The 26,635-nt window shown below is 48.0% G+C and overlaps 1 protein-coding gene across 1 annotated transcript in view; it reads right to left on the bottom strand.

Moving 5' to 3' along the window:
• Positions 1-26,133, bottom strand: part of sox5 (SRY-box transcription factor 5) — a 114,350-nt gene extending 88,217 nt beyond the window's left edge. The window contains exons 1-3 of the mRNA XM_080207802.1: positions 25,951-26,133; positions 14,615-14,795; positions 7,259-7,431 (exon numbers count right to left, since the gene is read on the bottom strand). Coding sequence (XP_080063928.1) covers positions 7,259-7,431; positions 14,615-14,795; positions 25,951-26,070 — 474 coding nt within the window. The 5' untranslated portion in view covers positions 26,071-26,133. The remainder of the gene's footprint in view (positions 1-7,258; positions 7,432-14,614; positions 14,796-25,950) is intronic.
• Positions 26,134-26,635: the final 502 nt, after the last annotated feature.

The following is a 26,635-nucleotide window of genomic DNA, read 5'->3' as shown; positions in this document are numbered from 1 at the left end:
AGCATTTGTGATTTCCTGATGAGTCCAATGTATGCAAGTTGTCCTCATGAGCACAGTGTTGTGTTATATTGTATTGATGATATGATAAATAAAGAGGATTCTTCAGTAGCTCTGGAGTCCTTACAGTGCAGTGGCTTAGCATCCCTGTCTCTTGGACCAGAAGCTTTGGGTTCAAGCCCCAACTCAGGACTCGATGGCCAAGGAAGATGTGTTCATAACACGGCTAAACAGGTTGAGTGTCAACCTGCAAAATCTTCAAACATGCCAATGGCTAGCAGTAAGAGTGGAAGAGACTCCTGATCAGTGTTCGATGTGACGTGGTGCCCCCTCAAGCTATAAGCCTCTGGCAACAGACTCGTGACCTATTCCAGGAATAATTAGCAATGGGAACCGAGAAAAGTCTGCCTTTGTGCACCACTAAGTGCAGGAAGAGAAATGGAATAGGAATCTGAAGCTCTAAATATTGACAGGTTGACCCCGTATGTATGTGCGATGCTTCCTGCCACAGCTCCCATACTTGAGTTGAGCAGGCGAGGGAAGGTTTGAGCTATACCTGCGTGAATAATTGTTCAGAAGGCAATGTAGATCAACAATTACTTATATTTATATAGCACCTTTAATCAGCCACATGGCTAAGTGGATAAAGAGGTAGGTTTTAAAGGAGCGTCTTAAAGACGGGTTAGAGAAGCAGGGAAGGATATGCTGGTAATTTTAGACTTGGACCAAGGCAACTGAAGGCACAGCCACTAATGTTGGGGCAATTAAAATTGCAAATAGACAAGAGGCTGGAATTAGAGGATTGTGGATATCTCGGAGAGCTGTGGGGCTGGAGAAGATTACAGAGATAGGGAGGGATTTGAAAACAAAGATGAGTTTTAAAAGGAGAGAATGAAGGTCAGTGAGTGCAAGGGAGATTAGTGAATGGAACCTGATACAAATTAAGGTATGGGTCACAGAGTATGGATGATTTCAAGTTTACAAAGGGTAGAATGTGGGAGATCGGCCAGGAATGTACTGGGATAGTTGAGTCTAAAGGAAGCAAAGGTGGCATAATGGTTAGCACTGCTGCCTCCCAGCACCAGGGACCTGCGTTCGATTCCCAGCTTGAGTCACTGACTATGCAAAGACTGTACCTTCTCCCCATGTCTGCGTGGATCTCTCCTACAATCGGATAGACGTGCTGATTAGGTGCATTGGCCGTGCTAAATTCACCCTCAGTGTACCCAAACAGGTGCCAGAGTGTGGCGACTAGGGGATTTTCACATTAACTTCATTGCAGCATTGAGATAAGCCTCGCTTGTGACTAATAAATAAATAAACTTTACTCCAAAGGCACGAATGTGATGAAATGACTTGAGATGTTGATATGTGTACTTGTCTGACTCAAAGCTGAGCTGTGCCACCTCAGAGCTGCATTCCGCTGTCTGTGCAGGCCAGGGGTTTACTATGAACTTGCTCTCTGTGGTGATGAGGAAAGATAACGATTGAATTTGCATTTTTAGAGTGCATTTCATAACCTCAGGATATCCCAAAGTGCTTGAAGCCAGCAAAATGTAATCACCATTGTTCTGCTGGGAAAGGTGCCAGCCAATTTGCACACAGCAAGGTTCCACAAACAGCGATATGATCATGACCAGATAATGAGGCTGAAATGCCACCCATTGCCACCTGGTCAAGAGACAGGTGTCGGCTACCCATGACACCCTGTCTCCAATAGCTTGCTTTTTCACCACACACGCATGCAGACAGACACATACAGACACAAAGGCACAGACACAGACACACACGCAAACACAACACAGTCTCTCTCTCTCTTTCAAATTACAGAGTTGAGGGAGCTTGACTTCTAAAGCAAAGAAGTCAAGCTCGCGTTCCCTCTGTGCGGCAGCCATTGCGTAAGAGAAGTGACAATGTGAACTTGCATTAAACAGCCAGACTTAATTAAGTTTGACTTCTTGCGTCAAAACTTTCAGGGACAATCTTGAAAATAAGCCCAACAGAAAGCAAGCTCGGCGCAGCAGAGAAGTGATTGAATGAGAAAGATGTGAAGGCAGATGGTTGTACTTTTGTAACTTAATCAAAACACTGTGAATAGTCGCCTGGCTCTGCCTGAAGTCATGTGGGAGAGTAACAGCTGATCTGTATTAGAGAAGATTAACTCACAGTGCCAAGACTAAGGGGTTGGATTATTTTAATGCAGTGTATTGCAATACAAGCAGTCAGGACAATTACTGCTATTAGTTTTGAATGACTGATCTGTAACTACAAGTAACAGCGTATGCGAGCTGGAGACTTCATGAAGATAAATTTCCATACCATCAAAGACATTTTAATGGGCTCCAAATCAAAACCACAGAGTCTGGTTCGCGAGTACATAAAACTCCAAATGAAGGCTTCCTGTCCAAAAGTATTTTGTTGGTTGTCATTTGACGAATCCCAGCTGGTAGCGCAGGGGAATGCACCCATTGCCTCTTCTTTACAGAAACCAAGTACAGATGCTCACTGAACTTGCCAACTGCTGTAACTACAGCTGACTTGAATATACTTAACAAATAACTGCAATTTACCAGAGCTTCGAAGGAGCATTTTAGTCACTTTTTATTAGCGTCTCTCACTATCTCTTATTCCTCCCTTTCTACCACAGCTGGTGTGAGAAAAGCTTAAAATCCTTTTGTCCTGATCACAAGAGCTGTCTATAACAATTACGCGCACTGCTCACTAATGGAGGGTTAATGCTGTGATTAAAGAGAAGACTTCCTTCTTGTTGGCCCATGGAGACCCAGGTTTCTTTTTTCAACTTGCTAAAAATAGAACCCACTGCAGCATCCTTCTGCCTGAGTTTCAGTCCTCGTTCAAAGCTCTCAGCATCTCCACTAGCTCTTCGCGTGACTGCTAACAGCATTAATACCACCAATAAGTTGACTCTGGTTAATCCTGCCCCAGCTAGCGTGGCCAGTATCAGTAGCATATTGCTAGTCTAAGTTGGTGGTCTGAGTCAATGTGTCACAGAGGATTACCGAGCAGTGTGGGCTCTCTGGCACACTGCATGGCGAACCCCTGGCTTCTCACTTCAGGCTGGAGGGCAGGGGGCACTGCCTGACAGACCCCCAAAGAGAGCGGAGGAACGTGAGCCGTACTGAAGTCGGCAAACTCATGGGCCGGAATCTCACGGCCGTCCAGCCCGCCCCGCCGTAGCTGCAAGCCGGGATGGAGAATTTGGGGTTCACCGTCGCGGGTTCCATTGGCGTAAACGGCCGGACAGTTCCGACGGCTGACTCCAAACCTCTGGCCTCACGGACCAGCAGTGGTTCAAGACGGAGGCTTCCCATTAGCATTCCCTCAAGGCTGCATCTAAGTGAATCGGTCACTCGTGGAGGGGAGATTGCTTCCTGCCACCTTCCCAAGGGACGGGAAATATATTGTGGCAACATCCAGATCCCAAGGAACCGATAAAAAAGTAGTCTTGATCATGGCAGCATTCCAGGGGCTGGGGCGGGGGTGGAGGGTGGAGGAGGGGGGTGGGTGGGTGGAACATTTGGACTCAGTGTTGTCCCAGGGAACACGGATATCAAGCTGATTTTCTGCTGATAATAGCTCTTCACTGATTGCTGTTGGAAAATGCATGTTTGTGTGTGGCTTAGCACAGCCATGGTAAAGTTTAAAGTTTATTTATGAGTGTCACGAGTAGGCTTACGTTAACACTGCAATGAAGTTACTGTGAAAATCCCCGAGTCGCCACACACCAGCGCCTGTTCGAGTGCGCTGTGGGAGAATTTAGCACGGCCAATGCGCCTAACCAGCACGTCATTCAGACTGTGGGAGGAAACTCTATTTTAACTTTGCCAACTTTAAGGGCGTTCAGCTGGTCAGTGGATAGGCATATGGATAATATTGGAATAGTTTAGGTTAGAGGGTCATTAGATTGGTTCCACTGGTCGGCGCAACACCGAGGTCCGAAGGGACTGTACTGCGCCGTAATGTTCGATGAAACCGGAGCACTCAGGGGAAACCCATGCAGATGGAGAACATGCAGGCTCTGCACAGACAGTGACCCGAGCCGGGAATCGAACCCAATGTGACGCAGCAGTGCTAACCACTGTGCCTCCGTGATAAAGGAAAAGTTCAGTTCCTTGGGCAAAGTGCTGCAACTGTGAACCGACAGTGGGAATAAGTCAAATGTACAATTAAAAGGGATGAATTTGAACAAGATCAGATATTGGACTAGGCCGTGAGAGGACTGCTGGCCTTTTAAAACAATTAAAGAGACAAAATTCTGCTTTGAGTTTGAGAAACGTGACAGGAGATGCCCGAGCGCACTGAGACATGAGCCCCCGGAATCCCACCCTGTGAGATCCTGACCCCAGGCATGCATGCACTGACGGTCAGAGAGTAGGAAGCACGCAACCCCCTTCCACCCCAGAAATTGGCCAGCATTTTCCAGGCTCCCCCGTGACACATTTTCCAGCAGTGAAGGCGGCTCGCCTTTGGCAGGGTTATTCAGTCCCGCTGATGTGTACACTATTTTCCGCAGCTTGCCCATCCTGCCTGGGGAAATCCACCCCATGGGATCATCTTCGGTGGGGGATCTGAAGATTCCCCCCTCCCCACTGAGAAGGGCTGGAAATTCAAGCCCCTTGTCACTGGAGGGGGCTGGGAAAATAGTGGGAATGGTCAAGGTGGCTCCTCCATTCAGTCCCGTTACCAGGACACTGCCCAGACATGGATCAGCAGGCCTCCAGACTGAGGCAGGCAACCAATTCAAATAACCAAAAGCCCCATGAAGGCAATTTTCCAAGGCCGCAGGAATTTTGCCCCCTTGCCGCATGAGAAGGTCAACAGTTTCCTGATGCTCTGCAGCCTTCAGGGGGAGGGCATTAGAGCTGGAGGTGCCATACCCCAAAGAGGGGCACGATGGGCAGGGAAGATCATCTTCTGAAACCCAATGGCCCCTCCAAAGCAGCCTGCCATTAAGAAGTTCTACTTATTTCCAGTTCGAGGCTCCTTCTCTGTCTGCTCGCTGCCTCAGAAGCCCCCTCCTCCCTCGGTGGAGCTGCCAAGGTTATTGAGCTGGTGGCCGCTGATCATGCCAGCAGAATCTGCTTCCTGCCCACCATCCACGGCCAAACTGGAGGTGGCCACCTGGAGACCACCCCTGTGAGTTGGCAAGTGCAGGCGCCTGACCCGCATTTAGTCCCAAAGTGGGGATCGCAACGCTCATGACAAAATCCTGCCCTTTGTCCGCACATGGTCTACGTCCGATTCCAGTCCCACACCAACCCTTAACCTCCCTCGGAAATGGTTGAGCAAGTCACACAACTGTAACAAATCATTACAATCTTTCAAATCACTTATTCCTTGCTCAGACTAACTCAGTTCCTAAGAATTACTGAGTCACGAAGAGTTACTGAGTTACTAAGTGCTATTGAGTTACTAAGACGATTTGCAGAGTGAATAGGGCAAGCCCCTTAATCCATCTCATTGCTTGCTCAAAAAACCAATTCACGGTCCCCAGACAAGGGTCATTCCAGATCCAAACTCATAACGCAGCTATTACAGCTGATATCACACGTGGCCTTAAGCTTGGTCTTCGCCAAAACACCGACAAACTATGGTAGCTAAAAATAAAGTTTGTATTCCTTTCTCCGAGTTACAAAGCCAATGCACAGAGGGTACAGGGCAAGAGCTTAACCCATCTCCTTGCTTGCTGCATAAGACCAATTCCAATTCAAATTGAATCCAATTCATGGTCCCCACAAAAGAGACATACCGGATCCCAGCAGAGAAGAGCCTGATCCCGGGATTGATCCTACGCATGACCTTAGTCTAAAGGTTGATAAACCATAATATTCCGATTGTGGAAACTCCCTCACCGTCACTCTAAGATTCCCTTCAAGGCACACATCAACCCGACCTGCACTTTTCCATCATTGTAGACATAGCAAAATCCTGGAATTCCCGATCCAACAGCATGGGAGGGGAGGACAGGGGGTGTATTTATAACTGTACAAGGAGCACTGGTCCCCTTATCAGGGGCAGATAGGGATGGGGCAATGAATATTTGCTTTGCCTGTGATGTCCACAACCTGGGAATGCATTAAAAATCAACAATGCAGGACTCAAATAGATTTTCAGTAACACGATTGATGATTTGTCAGTCTTCGCTTTTATGTAACAAAAACAGAAAATGCTGGAAAATCTCAGCAGGTTTGACAGCCTCTGTGGAGAGAGAACTGTAAGGAGTCTCACAACACCAGGTTAGAGTCCAACCAGTTTATTTGATAGTAATCCCACAAGCTTTCGGAAACACTGTTCCGTCGTCAGGCGTGTGGAAGGTTCTCCTGACAAAGGAACGCCGTTTCCGAAAGCTTGTGGGATAACTATCAAATAAACCGGTTGGATTCTAACCTGGTGTTGTGAGACTTCTTACTGTGTTTACCCCAATCCAACGCCGGCATCTCTACATCATGACTACCATCGAGAGAGAGAACTGTGCCAACGTTTCGAGTCTGGGTGACCCTTCGTCAGGGCTACACTTTAGTGTAAATTGTTCCTGAACTCCTTCTCTTCTTTCTGATGCCTTGTCCACAATTTTACATTTCCTAATGGTGGTGTAACGATATTAGGCCTTTTGTGTGCTTCTTCCTGTTCGCTCACAGATTTATTTTGAAATGCCTGTAATCAGTATTAAAGCCCCAATCTGTGGATGGGTCAATACTTGTTTGAGCAGAGCAAGGATGTGCCATTTCTTGCATTGGTGTGAGATATCAGTGTGGAGGACATCTCTAGCATGGTGTGACGCTAGCAGAGAATTATATTTGTTTGTCTCTGCTTAGCACACTATTTAAAAAAGTCCCAATGTTGCAAAAATAAAAGCAACCGTATATAACACAGGATGCTGCATGCTTTACAAAATCCCCTCTCTGTGCTGTAAATGATAATGCCGTTACTTGGTGCAAAGCATGAACTAATTTCATTAGAAATTCCAAACCAAATAGGGCTGTGTCTTCCTGCAAATAAGTAAACAAAGCGAATACTGGCCCTTTTTGAACTCTGATGCCTTTGTGCTAAAAATAGTGTCCCTCCGTTTAAATCAGATGCTAAATTTCATTAAATGAGACTGAACGGGGAGGGGTCCTGAGCCCTGAGACGGTGCCTGGCTCTCTCAATAAAAGGCACATTGTCTCTCTGAAGGCAGCGAGGCTCCCGAGTAAAGCAGAAATGAATCAGACAACTTCGGAGCCCAGGCGTGCAAACTGACCTTTTCCAGCCTGCAGTTGTTGAGTCCCAGGCTGTTGATGACGGCCACCTTCCCGTCCAGCGCCTGCTGCTCCCTCCGAAGCTGCTCCTTCATCTGCCGGGCTTCTTGGATCGCTTTGGCCACGGCGTCGTGGTCATTCAAGTAACCCGAGGATGTGATGGAGGAGAGGATGTCTGGATGCAAAGGGGAGAGAGAGGGGGGAAGGAAAATTAAAGACTGACAGAATCAAACTTGGGGCGTTGAAGTGGAGCAGGGAAAACTTGGTGCTCAACGTTCAAAGTTTGACAACAGCGTGAATGCTCGCCTTTTATTTAAAGAATCTTCCTATCCGAGGTTTATTTATTAGTGTCACAAGTAGGCTGACATTAACACCGCAATCAAGTTACTGTGAAAATCTCCTCGTCGCCACACTCCGATGCCTGTTTGGGTACACCGAGGGAGAATTTAACATGGTCAATGTGCCTAACCAGCACATCTTTCTGACTGGGAGGAAACTGGAGCACCTGGGGGAAACCCACGCAGACACGGGGAGAACATGCAGACTCCACACAGACAGTGACCCAAGCCGGGAATTGAACCCGGGTGCCAGGCGCTGTGAGGCAGCAGTGCTAACCACGGTGCCACTGTGCTGCCCACTCTATGCTTATTCTATGAGCTTTGTCTGTATAACGTGCAAGAAACAATACTTTTCAGTGTATCCCATTACACGTGCCAATAATAAATCAAATCAAATCAAGGTTTCTCCATGAACATTAACACTGGGAAGTGTCGATAAGTTCTTTCAAAAAAATCCCCTTCAATTTCCTCCTTCCCCTTAAATGTCCCAATTTTTCATGAACCAACTGCCTCACCCATGCTTGGTATGTGGCCCCAGGCATTAAGTTTTGACCTGCTATTCAACTACAAAGTACATCACAGTCAACCATGATTCTTGTTCAATTACAAGGGGGCACAAATTCAAGGTGAAGGGGGCAAAGTTTAAGGGAGACGTGACGGGGGAGGGCAGTTCTTCACGCAGAGAGTGGTGGGTGTCTGGAATGGGGAGGTGGAAGAAGCAGGTACATTAGCATTAGTAATATTTAAGAGGGTACATGAACAGGGAGGGAACAGAGGACCAAGGGCAGAAAGTGTTTTTTTAGACTTAGTTTGGACACCATGATCAGTATGGGCTTGGAGGGCCTTACGGGCCTGTTCCTGGGGCTGTACTTTTCTTTGTTCTCTTTATTCTTTGTTTGTTCTTGTGTTAACATCTTGTCCGCACCTCTGTCACTTTCTATTAGATATTGTTGGATCACAACAAGGATTTGGGGATCTGAACAAATTGCTCCTCCCTCTGTAGCCCAGGGGCAGTGAAGACAATTGCAGACCTTTCGCTGAAACCCAGTACAGAACGGCAAAGAAATAGAGGAACTTCCTGCTGCTTATAGTTCAGCTTCCCACTAGGTGCTTGGTAATCTTGCAGTCGGGAATTTTCACAGGAGTTCACATTCTACCACCTTGCCGGCCACAGAGCTAACATAAGAAATAGGAGCAGGAGTAGGCCATCTAGCCCTTCGAGCCTGCCCCACCATTCAATAAGATCATGGCTGATCTGACGTGAATCAGTTCCACTTTCTCCCCATAACCCTTAATTCCCTTGTCTATCAGAAACCTATCTACCCATGACTTAAATATATTCGGTGAGGTAGCCTCCACCACTTCAACGGGCAGATGATTCCAAAGACTCACCACCCTTTGAGTGAAGCATTTCCTCCTCAACTCTGATCTAAACTGCTCCCCCCTTATCTTGAGGCTGTGCTCTCTAGTTCTTTCTAAGCGGGAAGAATCTCTCTACCTCTACCCTATCCATCCTCTTCATTATCTTGTAAGTCTCTATAAGATCCCCCCTCAACCATCTAAACTCTAACGAGTACAGGCCCAGTCTATTCAATCTCTGGAGCTGGAGAAGGTGAGGGGTGGACAATGGACAACCTTGGGCGGAAATTTCCAGTCTTGCTCACGCAATGTCGCAAAATCCCATCCATTGAGTGCAGTCGATAGCGGCGTGAATTTCAAAAACTCGTGGACTTCTTTAACAGATGGTGTTACGAAAGAAAGAAATTACATTTATTTTTGGACATGTCCAAAAGCCTGTTAGACCCAATCAAGAGTATTGTCGTTGTTGCAGTGGGGAGACGGGGATGTAGCGGGAGCTAATAATTCGAGGCCAGAGTAATCCTCTGGGGGCAGGGGTTCACCAAGGCAGCTGGTGGAATTTAAGTTCAATTAATTAAGAGAAAAACGGTGGCCGTGAAGCTATCGGCGACTGTTGGAAAAACCCTTCCGGTTCACTAATGTCCTTTAGGGAAGGAAATCTGCCGTCCTTACCTGGTCTGGCCTACATGTGACTCCAGATCTATGGCCACGTGACTGACTTGTAACTACCCTCTGAAATGGCCTAGCAGGCTACTCAGCTCATGGGCAATGAGGGATGGGTAACAAGTGCAGACCCAGCCAGAGACCACCCATAACCCATGAAAGGAACAGATTAAAAGAAGCTGTGAGAGATAGGATGGTTAAAGACTTGGTCTAATTCTCTGGAGACATAAAATCCTGCTGCGGGCAACTGGGGTATATAAATTCCGTTCATTAAATCAGGGACAATGGTGACCAGGAAACTACCATTGATTGTTGCAAGAATGCATCTGATTCTTCAATGACCTTCCGGGAAGGAGATCTGCTGTCCTTACTTGACTCCAGACCCACCGCAATCTGGCTGGCCCTGAACTGCCCTCCGAAATAGTTCCGCAAACCACCCGGTTGTATTAATATCGGTGGCTCACTATCTCAAGGGAAATGAGTGCTGGCTGGCCTTGCCGCTGACGCCCACACCCTGTGAGTGGAGTGAAAGAAAAGCACAGCTGACTTTACGCACAGCAAGATCCCACGGACGGCGGTGTGAGAACGACGTGATGATCCGCTGGCCGTGATGCGGGTCGAGGCAAAAATACTTGTCAGGATGAAAGGGGCCAGCACCCCCCCCCCCCCCCCACCTCCCCCGCAGCGCTGTGCTGCGAGTGATAGCCATGGTTTGCAAAGTTCTCCAGTGGGACACGAACCCACAACCTTCCAGCCCAGACCCCAAGGGTACGACCAACTGAGCCTATCATGGAGGGCCTGAACTTTTTCAACATTCCAGCAAAACTCCGACAAAAGACCAGACGACTATCTCACTGGCTGGTTCTGTGAAACTGGAACACAAAATACAACAAAGAGCAATTCTTCCAGCGGGAATCTAATTCTAAAATTAGCAGGGAAGCGGATTCTTTGGAAATGAACTATGAATCAAAAGGAAAACATTCTGTTCTACTCCCATCCCCACAAACCTATCAGACCAATAATAACACGGCCAGACGATTACATCCCAGGACAGCACGTTCATTACTTCTGCACATTTCAGGCAGGCCGATGAATTAGCCTTTTGTTTAATTGGTCAGCAGTTAGTTACTTTGGGCAACTAGCAGCCTGGACCTAGTGGCAGTATCCGTGCCTGTAAATCAGAAGCTTGTGGTTCAAGTTCGATCCACAGACTCAAATCTGCCTGGCCAGATTGACAGATGACCAGGCAGCCAGGGTCCAATTCGTCACTCTCTTGACCAAAACTGATTTTGTTTATATTTGTAAAGGATATACTTAGCATTTCAGTCTTATTTAACTGTTTACACTCAGTAAAAAACAATGGGGCAGGTTTAATGAAGGAAGAGGTTATCTTTATTATACGTAAATGGGCCAAAGTAAAATAACAAGATAAGCATCCACTTTTGCATGCACGTTCACACCCTCCCTCACGCACACACACACTCACTCTCACACACATACTTTTGCACACATACACACACACACATTCACACTCTCATGCATACATACCCTCATACACACTCACACTCACACACACATACTCTGGCACACGCATTCTCACTCTCTGACACACACACACATTCTCTCTCACACACAAACTCTCTCTCTCTCACACGCACACTCTCACACACATACTTCCTCACACACATACTCACTCTGACACACACACAGACACACACACACACACACACACACACACACACACAGTCTTTCTCTCTCTCCCTCACACATTCTCTCTTACACACACTCTCAAAGTCCACACACAAACAAATCTGGATTACAGAGTGGGGAATGTTAGGTTGGTCGGGAAGAATTAAAGGACACTCAGGTTGTAGCTCAGTTACTCTGCTGGCATCAAACTAAATCTCAGTGCCTGCTTTAATGCGATGGTTTTCTCCTTTCAGTGTCAAGCTCGTTTGCTTGGTGCAGATTGATAATCATAGAATCATAGAATACCTACAGTGCAGAAGGAGGCCATTTGGCCCATCGAGCCCGCACCAACACAATCCATTTAGGTCCTACCCCCGAAACCCCATATATTTACCCAGCTAATCCCCCATACATACACATCCTGTGATACAAAGAGGCCATTTAGCATGATGAATCAACCTCACCCACACATCTTTGGATTGTGGGAGGAAACTGGAACACCCGAAGGAAACCCACGCAGACACGGGGAGAACATGCAAACTCCACACAGACTCTGAACCAAGCCGGGAATCGAACCCCAGTCCCTGGAGCTGTGAGGCAGTGGTGCTAAATATCGTGCCACCGTGTGCCGCCCCAATCTATCTGCTCTTCTGGAGACGCTGCTACGGAGTTGAGTTCTGAGCTTTAAATCTCGATCTGCTCACTGAAGATCAAACGATAGCTGGCAGTGCCCGAGAGCCTGAAGGTTGGGTGGAGGGAAAGAGAGGGAGGACGGATGGTTTCGCAATCTTGGCTGCTTGCCCCAGTTATGCTGAGTAAATGTGCCTTAAAACATACAAAGGGTTGGTTTGTCACGTGACTGCCCTTGCCAACTGATCAGTAATCCTAACATGACTGCGAATTCCAATTGCAGTTTGATGAGGACTGGGATGGGAGTTCTCCCTCTTCGCCAGGATCACATTAGGGTTGATGGTTTGACTCTGCCGAAGTGAGTATATCTGGATGGTGTGCTAATGGAATAGGAAACGTGGTTCATTCCCATTTCTCGGTGGTCATGATCTTTACTGGGGTTATTTTGCAGACCGTGCTTCCACGGACGTTGGAATGTAGACTGTAAAGTTAATTCAATTAGGTAGTGTCTTGTCCAAGTCACTTTGGAATCTGTTTCTTAGAAAATCTGTTTAGGAGGAGGTTACACCAAGGACTCACCATCTCTCCAGCTGGTGGCCAAGACTAACCCCCCCCAACCGCTTCCAAAAGGCTCCACCCCAAAGCTTTCCAGCCCATAGTTTAAATAACGAACCCTACTGAGTAAGAATATATCCTGACAAACCGATGCCCAGCCTACTCTCACAGCTCACCTTGTAATACTGTAACCTTAACTTCTGAGTCACGAGGTCCTGAGTTCAAGTCCTCCTTGGGGATTGAGCACAAAAGTCAAAGTTGACACTCTGGCATGGCACTGGAGGGGTGCTGCAGTGTTGGGGTGCCATCTTTCAAATGGACGTGAAAGATTCTACGGCACCGTTTGGAAGAAGAACAGGGGAGTTATCCCCGGGATCTAGTCCAATATTTATTCCTCAAGCTACGTGATTTAAAATGGTGAAGTGGGGAGCGCCGGCACAGTGGTTAGCGCTGCTGCCTCACAGCGCCAGGGACCTGGGTTCATTTCCCAGCTTGGATCACTGTCTGCGCAGAATCCGCACATTCTCCCCGTGTCTGAGTGGGTTTCCTCCGGGTGCTCCCGTTTCCTCCCACAGTCTAAAAGACGTGCCGGTTAGATGCATCGGCCATGCTAAACTCTCCCTCAGTGTACCAGAACCGGCATCAGAGTGTGGCGACGAGGGGAGTTTCACAGTAACTTCATTGCAGCGTTAACGTAAGCCCACTTGTGACACTCGCAAATAAACTGAAATTGAAAAGATCATCTGATGATTATCATGTTGCTGTTTGTTGGAGCTTTCTGTGTGTAAATTGGCTGCTGTATTCCCCTACGTTACAACAATAACGACACTTCCAAAGCACTTAATTCTTTCCGGCGATGTCCTAACGATGTAAAAGGTGCTTTTTAAAAGCGAGTTCTGTTTGTAAAAAAAAAATGTTTGGGTTCATTTTGTGTCGCAGTGTCAGCAGCAGCTTAACTGGTTTGAAAACATTAAGTGATAATAATCCACTCTTTTCTTTCTGAAAGTGTGATTCCTCCAGCAAATGCCCGAGGTTGCTGCACAAAAGTTACAGCAAACAATAGCCACCTGCATTCCTTCACCGTCACCCGTTGCGTGCTTCCCTGCAAGTTTTTACAGGTACGCGAGCTGTTCGACAGGAGGAACAAAAATAAAGAGCAGCTGCCGTGACGTGGGGAGAAAAGAACTGATCCGAGTTCCCTCCCGACGTGTCAGCTCACGTCCAGCCTTCACTCAAGGTCACACCCAGGAATTTGCCCAGGTTTAAACGTCACGAGGAAAACTGCACCTTTTTCCAAGCTGGTCGTCAGGTTCACCCACCCAGTCCAGCGCAGCGACGTGTTAGCAGAAGCTATCCCTGGCAGGAGGGGGAGGGCGGAGTGGGGATTGGGAGGGCAGGAAAGGAGAGGGGGAAGCATTAGAGGAGGAATGGCAGCACAGGAGGCACACTAAACGACAGGGAGGGAGGGGGGGAGTGGGTGAGGAGAGGAGGAGGCAGTGAGAGAGTACCACATAGAATCATAGAACCCTACAATGCAGGAAGAGGCCCTACGGCCCATCGAGTCTGCACCGAACGCAATCCCGCCCAAGCCCTACCCCAATATCCCTACATATTATACCCACCCAGGCCCTACTCCCCATATCCCTACATATTATACCCACTAACCTACATATCTCTGGACACTAAGGGGCAATTTCTTAGCATGGCCAATCAACCTAACCTGCACACGTTTGGTCTGTGGGAGGAAACCGGAGCACCCGGAGGAAACCCACGCAGACACGAGGAGAATGTGCAAGCTCCACACAGACAGTGACCCGAGCCGGGAATCGAACCCAGGACCCTGGGGCTGTGAAGCAGCAGTGCTAACCCACTGTGCCGCCGTGCCGCCCCTACATAGGGAGCAGCTTCCGTTCGGACACTAATCAAGTCTGCCGGGACGATCCCATCGCAACGTGGGTCCGTTTTTTTTTTGGAGTGCGGAACAATCTAACTCGTGAATTCGCCCGGTAACTGGCGCGGCGCTGGAGGAAAGACGCCCGCAAGAACACGCGCGCGATGGCTCACTCACACAGACTCGGCACGGAGGACAATTGAGGAGGCGGCATTCTGGGCCGTTGCCATTACCTATCGAGTTCATTCGACCGGCTGGGCCACTCAGCGCGGCGGACATGGCAGGTTTGAGGTGGCCGGGTCCCGTGCTCGCTTTCAAGGAGGGTATCTGGGGGGAGGTTGGCGACGCGGGCGATTTTGTGGGGTCAAACGCTTTCGGCTTGGCTGAGAGGTTCAACGGCTGCGTTACTTCGTCCTTGAGAGAGAGAGAGAGAGAGAGAAAAAAACCAACAGGAAAAAAGACAAAACCCCACACAGTGAGTAAGGCAGAAACAGCCGGAGACCATCGCAGAGAGTGCAAGTATTTATTAAATGCCGCGGTTCATGGCTCCAAAAACCAATAAACAAGAGGATTTGGCAGTCTTCTTCATAAATACTCATTTTGCCACTATCAGTGCGCATAATGAGAATCAGAGAGGTACACTGAGTTGCAAAAACATGCTTTATAAATTAATCAGGCTACTGATATCATCCCATTGATGAAATAATTGCATCAAATTAAGATAGGACATTCGCTTGACAGGATGGCTGAATCAGATAATGTTTGTCTCGCAGCTGCGCCCACACACTCCTGGACTGATTAATAAGACAACAATTAGTTCATGGGGGCACGGGGTGGTGGGGGGGGGGGGGTGCTTTGACTCAAAATAACATTTTGTCCTTGCACAGACACTGTCCCGCTGCCTTCAGGCTTTGCAGGAACGTGAATAAGAGTCGGCCGTTCAGCCCCTCCGGTTGGCAATGGGCCCCCTCGAGCCTTTCTCACAGCATGGCTGGTCTGTATTTTAACCCCGTTCTGTAGGCCCCTGAGCGACCCTTGCCTTGCATCCGTCTCAGTTTTGAAAAAAAAAAATTTCAGCTCAAACCCCGCCACAAACCTTCACCCCACCCCCACCCCCCCACTCCTCCCCCCACCCCAACATTCTTCACAGCTTCAACTACACGTCGCCCAGAAGGCAAAGGCACATTTCTCCAAATATTGGTCTCTTCTCTTCTCTGTGGAATGTTCTTAAACGAGTTTAACTGACTTTAAACTCCAGCCGCAGCCTTTTAGCAGAGGGAGGTTGACTTCGGAACGAGGGGGTGGTTGGGGGCGGTGAGGGAGGGGTGGGGGGGAGGGCGACAAAAGCCCTTGCCGTGTTCTGTCAGGTCACCCATGTCAAATTGGTGCCTTTGTGATGAGGGTCATAGGTTGGGCCCTCAAGGTCACCCGCATGTTAGATCAGAAGGGTTAAGCCTGAAATCATTTCCACTGGTGTCTCTCTGCACCTTGCAAAAAAAAAACGAACAACTGTGGCTGCCTCCACCCCCCCAACCCCCCACCCCGCACCATCTTGGATCTATGAAGTGTGCTGATGGAACCCAAAATGAATCCATCTCTGACAACACTGACACCTTTGGGTGAATCGACAGGAATCGTTAGAATTCTTTCGAAAGAGGCCTTGGGTGGAACTCTCCCAGCGGCGGGTGTGATGGTCAGGTGGCCATGGACAATCTGGCCAAAAAGCCAGATCACGTAAAATCTCGTTGCGATTCTCCCAATGGCGGTTAATGGTGGGCTAGGCCTCCCGCTGGCAGGTGGCGCCGAATGCCGTTTGCAATCATTTGCGTCTCATGAACGCTCTTTAAAACCGTTGCCCGCTGGTGTCCTGTCAGGCCTTCCGATCTTGCGTCACACAATGGAGCAACACGACGGCACAGTGGGTTAGCACTGCTGCCTCACAGCGCCAGGGACCTGGGTTCGATTCCCGGCCTCGGGTCACTGTCTGTGTGGAGTCGGCACCTTCTCCCCGTGCCTGCGTGGGTCTCCTCCGGGTGCTCCAGTTTCCTCCCACAGTCCAAAGATGTGCGGGTTAGGTTGATTGGCCGTGCTAAATTGCCCCATAGTCTCGGGGGGACTAGCTAAGCTGAATGCATGGAGTTGTGGGGATAGGGCCTGGGTGGGATTGTTGTTGGTGCAGAGTCAATGGGCCGAATGGCCCCCTTCTGTACTGTAGGGATCCTATTCTATGACCAACAGGAAATCAGGTCAGTGCCAAACCTGACTGATAAATTGGAGATTTTGGGGTGAATGCGATAAAGGTTTTCTGCTGTTGTTCTGCGCTGCTCCTGATGTGCTGTTTACCACTCTACCGAGGCAGACTAGCTCATGCCCTCCATTTCCACGCCCATCTGGTCTTTATGGATAGCACCATGCTGCCAGACCCATAGACCATCCTGCGCCACTGAGTCTGTTCAGCACTGCGCCTGGAGTTGGGGGTTACGGGGGACTCCGTTCCCACCATCCCCGCCTTGTGCCCACGCACCAGTGTCTGTCTGGACGGCACCGCGCTGGGAGTCTCACACAATGTGGAAGGAGGACTGAGCAAGGATGGAGACCGTAGGCCGAGCGATCAGAATGACAGGCAGGGAGGGAAGGAGAGGAGTGAAGAAGACCGACAATGGAAGGAATACCACACCGTTTGCTGGAAGAGGCTGGATGAAGGCTCCAGGGACAGTGGGTCAAGGTCCAAGTGGGGCGTGGGCACTTCACAGGTGATGGGCTGAGTGAATCAAGGAACAGACTTCTCCTTGAGGCTGCGAGTTTTTTTCCTCTGGGGTGCTGACCTGCACAGCCTGGCGAAGATAGCTGGGCTGGAGAGGGCGACGTGAGTGAGTGCGGACTGGTACTCAAACATAACGTTCAAAGCCAGCAGCTGAGGACAGGCAGACCAACTAGCTGCCGGCCTGCCAGGATAGTCGCCTGTGCATAATTAATGAGGTTCCAAACGCAGAACCTGGCATGGGATCTTGCTATTCGGATTGGGGGGGGACGGGGAGCCTTCGCACCGCCAGCCATCTCACTTTGTCTCAACACGGGAGAATTCTGCCCTAAGCCTGAAGCACAAGATCAACAGATTCCGTTTCTGTTTTGTTAGTCGCCAGATCTCATTGTCATCTCATCGCCACTGCCCCTGAGCTTTGCCAAAGGATCATCTGCTCTCAAAACGTCAGCTCTTTTCTCAATTACTAGGGGGGCATAGGTTTAAGGTGCGAGGGGCAAGTTTTAAAAGAGATGTACGAGGCAGATTTTTTTTTACACAGAGAGTGATGTGTACCTGGAACTCATTGCCGGGAGAGGTAGTGGAAGTGGACACGGTAGTGACTTTTAAGTGGCGTCTTGACAAGCACATGAATGAGATGGGAACAGAGGGATATGGTCCCCGGAAGCGTAGGGATTTTAGTTAAGTCAGGAAGCGTGGTCAGTAGGGGCTCGGTGGGCCAAAGGGCCAGTTCCTCTGCTGTAATTTTCTTTTCTCTCCTTACAGATGCTGCCAGACCTGCTGAGATTTTCCAGCATTCTCACTTTTGGTTTCAGATCTCATTGCCGGATGGAAGCCGAGAATTCTCTCCTGCAAAAGCCTATAGATTCTGGGCCAATCGGCTGTTACAAGATTGAGATCCCAGAATCACAGAAACCCCACAGTGCAGAAGGAGGCCATTTGGCCCATTGAGTCTGCACTGATCAAACCCACCTAGGTCCTATCCCCGTAGTCCCACGTATTTACTCTGCTTGACACTAGGGTCAATTTTAGCAAGGCCAAATCAACCCACACATCTTTCAGACTGTGGGAGGAAACTGAAGCTCCCATAAGAAACCCATGCAGACATGGGGAGAATGTGCAAACTCCACATAGCTAGTGACCCGAGCCAGGAATTGAACCCAGGGTCCCTGGCGCTGTAAAGCAGCAGTGCTAACCACTGTGCCACCGTGCTGCCCAAATCCAGATCAATAGGTTTTTGTTCAGCAAGAATATTAATGGAATTTGGAGCTAATCTCAGTAAATGGAATCCAGATATAAATCACATATGATCTAACTAAATAACGGAGCAGATTCAAAAGCTTGGATGCTCGTGTTCCCAAGACCTTAATTTTTAGTTTATTGATTAGTGTCACAAGCAAGCTTACATTAACACTGCAGTGAAGTTACTGTGAAAATCCCTAGTTGCCACACTGCAGTGCCTGTTCGGGTACACTGAGGGAGAATTTAGCACGGCCAATGCACCTAACCAGCACATCTTTCGGACTGTGGGAGGAAACTGGAGCACCCAGAGGAAACCCACACAGACATAGGGAGAACAATAATAGCAGTAGTAATGGGTAGCCTCCTCATTATTCAGGTACATCAAGATGTAAGTAAGTTGAAAGGGCACACTTTACAACTAAGGAATTGAATTCTATTGGAGGGAGAATGTGCGCTGCTGCCCCCACTCTCTGGGCTGTTTTGGCATTATCCCAAGAGGTCTGGGTGGATTGATGACAATGTCACTAAGGGGCAAAGTGATAAGGCTAGTCCAAAAAACCATCCGAAACTGCACTGTGGGCATTATTCTGCACCATGACCCAAAGGCAACTAAGCTCATGACCAACCCTCTTGGTAACCTAACATGCTACGTTCGTAACCTTCTCCAACCCTACAATCCTCCGAGGTCAACTCTCCAATTCTGACCAATGGCGCAAACCCTAATTTTCACTGTTCAGTCATTTTTTTTTTAATTCATTCATGAGACATGAATGTCACTGGCTGGCCAACATTTATTGCCCAACCAATGTCACATGTCGGTAAAGAGTCAACCACATTGCTATGGCTCTGGAGTCACATGTAGGCCAGACCAGGGAAGGGCGGCAGATTTCTTTCCCCAAAGGACATTAGTGAACCAGATGAGTTTTTACAACAATCAACAATGGCCATTAGTAGATTCTTAATTCCAATTATTTTTTATTAAATTCAAATTCGACCACCTGCCATGTTGGGATTCGAACCCGGGTCCCCAGAACATTAGCTGGGTTTCTAGATTAATAGTCTAGCGATAATACCACTGAGCCATCGCCTGCTCCCCATTGGTGACAGCGCCTTCCACTGCCGAGGCTGGAAACTTTGAGATTCCCTCCATAAACTAGGCTTGTACTCATTAGAGTTTAGAAGATTGAGGGGAGATCTCATTGAGACATATAAGATGATGAATGGGATGGATAGGATAGAGGTGGAGAGACTCTTCCCGCTCAGAAAGGACAGTAGGACTAGAGGGTACAGCCTCAGGATAAAGGGGGGGTTTAGAACGGAGTTGAGGAGGAACTTCTTCACTCAAAGGGTGGTGAATCTCTGGAATTCTCTGCCCGTTGAAGTGGTGGAGGCTGCCTCGCTAAATATTTTTAAGACGCGGGTTGATGGGTTTTTGATAAGCGAGGGGATTAAGGGTTATGGGGAGAGGGCGGGAAAGTGGAACTGAGACACGACAGATCAGCCATGATCTTATTGAATGGCGGGGCAGGCTCGAAGGGCTAGATGGCCCACTCCTGCTCCTATTTCTTATGTTCTTATGTTCTTGTATGAACTTCAGTTATGAAGGTAGATTGGAGAAGTCGGGATTGTATTCCTTGGAGAAAAGATGGCTCATGAGAAGATGTAACAAAAGTATTCAAAATCATGAGGGAGTTTGGTCAGACTAGACAGTGGGGGATGTATGAAAATTGTTCCCAATCGTGAGAGGATGGAGAGTGAGAGGGCGCAGATTTAAAATCATTGCCACAGGAAGCAAAAGTGACATGAGAGAAATATTTTCATGCAGCGAATGGTTACAGTCAGGCATGCACTGTCTGAGAGTGTGGTGGAGACATTCAAGATGGTTGTTCGAAAAGAAACAGTCTGGAACAGTAATGGGAAGAAGGCAGGAGAATGAGACTAAGTGGATCGCTCATTTGGAGAGCCTGTGCAGACTCGATGGGCCAAATGGCCTCCTTCTGCACTGTAACAATTCTTTGAATTATAAGGTGAGGCTGGGTAGGCTGGAGTGTAGGAGGATGAGGGTGACCTTCACAGAAATTTATAAAATCATGAGGGGCAGAGGTCAGGTTCATAGCCAAGGTCTTTTTCACCAGGGTAGGGGAATCCAAAACTAAAGGACATAGGTTTAAGTTGAAAGGGGAAAGATTTAAAAGGGACGTGGGGGGCAACGTTTTCAGATGAGGGTGGTGTGTATATGGAATGAAGGGGGTGGTAGAGGCAGGTACAATTACAACATTTAAAAGACATTCGGACGGGTACATAGATAGGAAAGATTTAGCAGGAAACAGGCCAAACACAGGCAAATTCAGGTTAAGAAACTTGGTCAGCATGGAGGGGTTGGCCCGTAGGGCCTGTTTCCTTGCTGTTTATCTCTATGACTATGAATCTGCAAACATCCATCTCTATCCCTTTGCTTTATGACGCTGCTTAAAACATGTCTCATTGCCTAAGCTCTCGGTCACTTGTCCTCATTCCTACCGATGTGTGTTATTGTTTAATGATTGCCTCTTGCAGGACCTTGGGGTGTTTCACCACATTAAAAATCCTGCATAAATGTTTTTTCTTGCTTTCTATTACATCCATAGACATATTTCAAGAACTTTTAACACTATTCTATACATATTTTATCTTTCTAGCTAAAAATCAATGGAACACAGCATGTATCTCATCTACCGTCAATCTTCAAATTATATTTTCTTCTCCGCTGAAGCTAAACTCTCCCTCGTCATCAGCGGGGGATGCACAGCAGAATCAATTTTTGGCATTACAGCTTACTCATGCTGACAAATTTTCAGGCTCCTTCTAAAGCTACAGAAAAAAAACGAACTCCACATTTCTTCAAACAACTCTCTCAACTGGGCTGCGGTTGTTTTCCTCAGAGCGCATGAGGCAGAGGGCAGACCGGATCGAGATACACCAGTTTCTGAGGGAAATTGATAAGGTGGATAGGAAGGAACTTTTCCCCTTGGGAGATGGGTCAATAACCAGGAGGCAGAGGCTGAAGGTCCGGGTCTGGAGATTTAGCAGGGTTTGAGGAAACACTTCTTTTTTTTCCACCCAGATGGTGGGGGGGTAATCTGGGGCTCGCTGTCTGAAAGGGTGGTCGACGCGGGAGCCCTCACGGCATTTGAGAAGCAATGAGATGAGCATTTGAAACGCCATAGCTGACAAGGCGACGGGCCAAGTGCTGGAAAAATGGGATTATGGCCAGGTGCTGACACAATGGGCCAAAGGGCCTCTGTCTGTGCTGTGAAAGTACTAACTTATGATTTCAATGTTATTTTACAGAAAGCAGGGATCATCAATGTTGAAGCATCTAAGGAATTAACAGAATGTAAAAGGGACTATTGCCCGTGGCAAAACATGTAACGGAGTCATCAATTTGATCAGATTGCAGTATCTGATGTCAGGAGTTCCCAATCTTGGCTGTTTGGGAGGAATCTCTATGTGTGACAGCGTGGTGGCGTAGTGGTTAGCACCGCTACCTCATGGTATTGGAACGCAGGTTCAATCTGGGTCACTGTCTGTGTGGAGTTTGCACGATTCTCCTGGTGTCTGCGTGGGTTTCCTTTGGTTTCCTTCCTCAGTCCAAAAGATGTGCAGGTTAGGTTGATTAGCCGTGCTAAATTGGGCCTTGTGTCAGGGTAAGTACGTGGGATTATGGGATAGGGTCTGGGTGGGATTATTGATGGTGCAGGCTCAATGGGCCAAATGGCCTCTTTACGTACTGGAGGAGTCCATGATTCTATGGCCACAGACTTGCATTTGCCTGACAACAATATAGTAACACTTCCCAATCTCCCACGACCATTTACTAGACTGAAACCGACAACCAGCCAAAGAAAGGTGACCAAACACAAGATCGAACATTTTAAAGATTGCCTTGAAGGAGACGAGAGAGGTGGAGAGGCAATAAGGCCAGGGAAAGAATTCCAGAGCTCAGGCCAAAGTCAACCATGCAGAAGGGAAAATGATGGGGAACGCAGACGGGTCAGATTTGGAGGAAAACAGAGCAGGGCTGGAGGAGGTGAGAGAAACAGGGAGGAGCAAGGAGAGATTTGGACAGGAGGATTCGAAAATTGAGATGCCGGTAGGTGGACTGGAAGCCAGTAGAGATCAGCGAGCTCCAGCTGACAGTTAAACAGCACTTGTCCAAATTAGGCCACAGCATTCTGTATAACTGCCTTGCTCGAGGCCCTGGAACAAACAGCATATCTTACAAATAATGACAGTGTGAGAGAGGTGCATGTGAAGGAATGTAAAGGAGACAGGTTGTGTTAGAAAACATTGCACCATATTGGGTACAGAGGGAAAAAGATGACCATCCCCAGTGCTTAAGAGAATCCTTGGCCCTTCCACATCTGGTACCAAAACTGAAATCTCGTCACGTCTAATGAAATGAAGGCCGAACCACTCTCGAGGGCTCAGAGTGGGATATGAGGCCAAGGCAGTCCGAACATGGTGACATGTGGCTCATTGTCAGCCCTGTCACTTATGGTTCAGTGGGTGGCACTTTCACTTCTTGAGTGAGAGGGTCCAAGTCCCACTCCAGTGAGCACAGTGTTGCTCTGTCAGGGGTGTCATTTTGTGGATGAGATTAAATTGAGGTCTAGTCTGCACTCTCAAGTGGCCTCATTAGAACCCACGGCATGATTCGAAAAAGAATCGGGGAGTTCTGCCAGTTGTCCTGGCTCTATTTATCCCTCAGGCAATATCATTTGCAGACTCCTTCGTTGGTTTTATATTGTTATTGATGGGATCTTGCTGTGTTAAAATTGGCTGCCATGTTTCTTTATATTGCAATGATTTACGTACAAGTGTGGTCTTGTGACTCTGTGGGTAGCCTCTCTCCTCTGAGCCATGAACTTCGGGTTTAAATCCCGCCCCAGGGATTGATGGCCAAGAAAGGTGTGTTCATAATGTAGCCAAAGAGGTTAACCATCCTGCAAAATCCTTCCAAACACACCAATGGCTGCTGGTAAGATTGGGAGAGACTCCTGGTCAGTCATGCTTGATGTGGAATGGCACCCTTCATGCTATAAGCCTCCGGCAACAGACTAGCAACCTATTTCAGGAATTAATAGCTATGGAAATGGACAAAAATCTACCTTAGTGCCTTAGGGGGTGGCACAGTGACACAGTGGTTAGCATTGCTTGGATCACCATCTGTGTGGAGTTTGCACATTCTCCCCGTGTCTGCGTGGGTTCCCTACGGGTTCTCTAGTTTCCTCCAATAGTCCAAAGACGTGCTGTTTAAGTGGATTGTCTGCACTAAGTTTTCCCTCCATGTACCCAAACAGGCACCAAAGTGTGGCAACTCGGGGATTTTCACAGTAACTTCATCGCAGTGTTAATGTGACGAATCAATAAACTTCCGTTCATTCATTTGGTGGGAGATGAGAACTGGGTGGCTGGATGCAATCCTATTACACAACGCAAATTTTGTACAGAAGAATCACGAGTGTGGGGAGGAAATTTTGAAGCAGTGCACGGGGAGGGTGGTTATCAAGTAAAGGGAAAAACAAACAAGTTTCAAATCCAGAGTGTCCCAAAGTGTGAGATGGCCAAGGCAGTATGCTTGAAGTGCCAATGCTGTTCGAATCTAGAAAAAGCACCAAGGTCCCACAAGTAGCAATATGATGACCAGGGTCAAGTCATGAGCTACAGACGTAATGGGCAGCTCAGAGACAGAGCATTGCTGCACACTTTTCTCTCCCACCCCCTGCTGCAAGTGACCCACGAGTCAGTGATCGCCAATCGGGGCAACAGGTAAAAAAATATTTAGTTTTCCCAGCAACAGCCTTCCTCGTGTTAAAAATAAATAAATACAAAAGATAACAATGCTCAGATAGCAATGGGCACATCCGTTGGAGTGGGTCAAAGGTTGCTATGTGCAAAGTACGGTAAATATTTTAATAGGAAGAATAGTTCTAGACTGAAGATAATGGCTGGGGTTTGTAGTCAGTGGCCTTGGTGGGGAGGTGTTGTTCAGATTTTCTTGACAATAGCCAAAGTGCAACGTCAGTGCCTAGTCACGTTGTGCAGCAGAGCACTAGAATGAACAATTTATTTGATTTGACGCGTGGACGTTGCTGTCCATCTGTCAACAGAACAACCACAGTTCAGAATACCATAAAGCCAATCCAGGGTCTCGGTAAGACTCACACCTAGCCTGCTGAATCTCCGCGAGTAATTACACTGGAAATGGTGATCTGGGGGCCAAACCCCCACCAAACATCTCACTACCAAAATTCATCTTCGCCCCACGTGGTCTCAACTCGGAGGCCAGACAGCAGCCCAAAGCTATTCAAAGCTAAATACTGACAACATCCCTCGTCGATGCGACTCAAGATTTCTTTTTAAAGGGCTCCATTATTTCTTTTATTTTGATGACAAACAACAAACACTAAAAACGGCTGACCTTTCCTGGTCTCTGGAAAGAAAACAGAAGCGGCATTTACACAGCGTTTTTCAGGTCCTCTGAGTGTCCCACGCGGCCTCACAGACAGTGACTTTCTCTTAATCGCCGTGACTCCATCGACAGATGCCAAAGTCAATTTGTGTACAGCAAGGTCCTGCAAACACTACCCCAACTGAGTGACTCCACTTGGCTGGTGAGGGGTGAGGAATTTTCCCAGGGCTGGAATGGTCGCTATGAGAGGACACAGGTTTAAGGTGATGGGGAGTAGCTACAGAGGAGATGTCAGGGGTAAGTTTTTCACTCAGAGGGTGGAATCGGCTGCCGGCAGTGGTGGTGGAGGCAAATTCGATAGGGTCTTTTAAGAGACTTCTGGATGAGTACATGGGGCTTCATAGATTGTGGGTTATAGGTAAGCCTGGTGGGTAGGGATATCATCGGTGCAACTTGTGGGCCGAAGGGCCTGTTTGTCCTGTAGTTTCTCTATGTTCCATGTTCTATGAATGTTAGCCAGGAGCATTCCCGGCTCCACTATCAATCTTGATCTGATGCATTCACCAAAATGGGAAGGAGGAATCATAGAATCACAGAAGGGAGCCATTCGGCCCATCAGGTCTGCACTGACCCACCCAGGCCTATTCCCATAACCCCATGCATTTACCCAAGCTAGTCGCTCGACACTAAGGGGCAATTTAGCATGGCCAATCTACATAATCCGCACATCTTTGGACTGTAGGAAGAAAATGGAGCACTTGGAGGAAACCCACGCAGATACAGGAACAACGTGCAGACTCTGCACAGACAGTGACCCGAGGAAGGAATCGGACCCGGGTCCCCGGTGCTGTGGGGTAGCAGTGCTAACCACTGTGCCACCATGCTGCCCTGGAACCTCAGTTTAATATCTCCTTAGGAAAATAATGACACTTAGCTTACATTGCCAGTAAAGGAAAGAAGCCTGCACTATTTTCCCTTTGGAGCTTATTCCTAGCCTCCCACCCCATGGGTTCTAAGCAGCATTCTTCCCTCTAACTTGCAAAGGATTATGTCAGAATTAAGCTCCCAGGCCTTTAACAATTCTTAACAATTATGTGAGATGGTCACAGTACCTTGCTTTTGGGTGGAGGGGTGTTTCCGCTTTTCTCTGTCTGGATGTTGTTGGGTGATAGAGTGTTGCTCAGACTGGCTTGCGACATGCCGTGTAACTTGGCTCCTGGAGACACCTGCATCGCAGCAAGTTGGGCCGCATACAGCTGCTGTAAGAGAGCAAGATATATTGTTGAGAAATACACACATCTCTCACCACAGTTGGTGTTAAGCCCACAATTTGACACTGACTGAGATTGTAGCAGCTGCACTGTCTACCTCGCCTTGCTTGAGGTTTAGAAGAATGAGCGGCGATCTTGTTGAAACGTATCATAGAACAGCACAGCACAGTACAGCCCTTCAGCCTTCGATGTTGTGCCAAGCTACGTCCGAACCCAAGATCAAGCTATCCCCACTCCCTATCATTCTGGTGTGCTCCATGTGCCTATCCAATAGCCGCTTGAAAGTTCCTAAAGTGTCCGACTCCACTATCACAGCAGGCAGTCCATTCCACACCCCAACCACTCTCTGAGTAAAGAATCTACCTTGGACATCCCTCCTATATCTCCCACCATGAACCTTATAGTTATGCCCCCTAGTAACAGCTACATCCACCTGAGGAAATAGTCTCTGAACGTCCACTCTATCTATCCCCGTCATCATCTTATAAACTTCTATTAAGTCACCTCTCATCCTCCTCCACTCTAA

This window comes from Carcharhinus amblyrhynchos, chromosome 19 (genome assembly GCF_965287045.1).
Source record: "Carcharhinus amblyrhynchos chromosome 19, sCarAmb.v2.hapA, whole genome shotgun sequence".
In the NCBI taxonomy this organism is placed as follows: Eukaryota; Metazoa; Chordata; class Chondrichthyes; order Carcharhiniformes; family Carcharhinidae; genus Carcharhinus; species Carcharhinus amblyrhynchos.
Note: the sequence above shows the minus strand (reverse complement) of the source record. Positions and strands in the feature narration are given on the sequence as shown.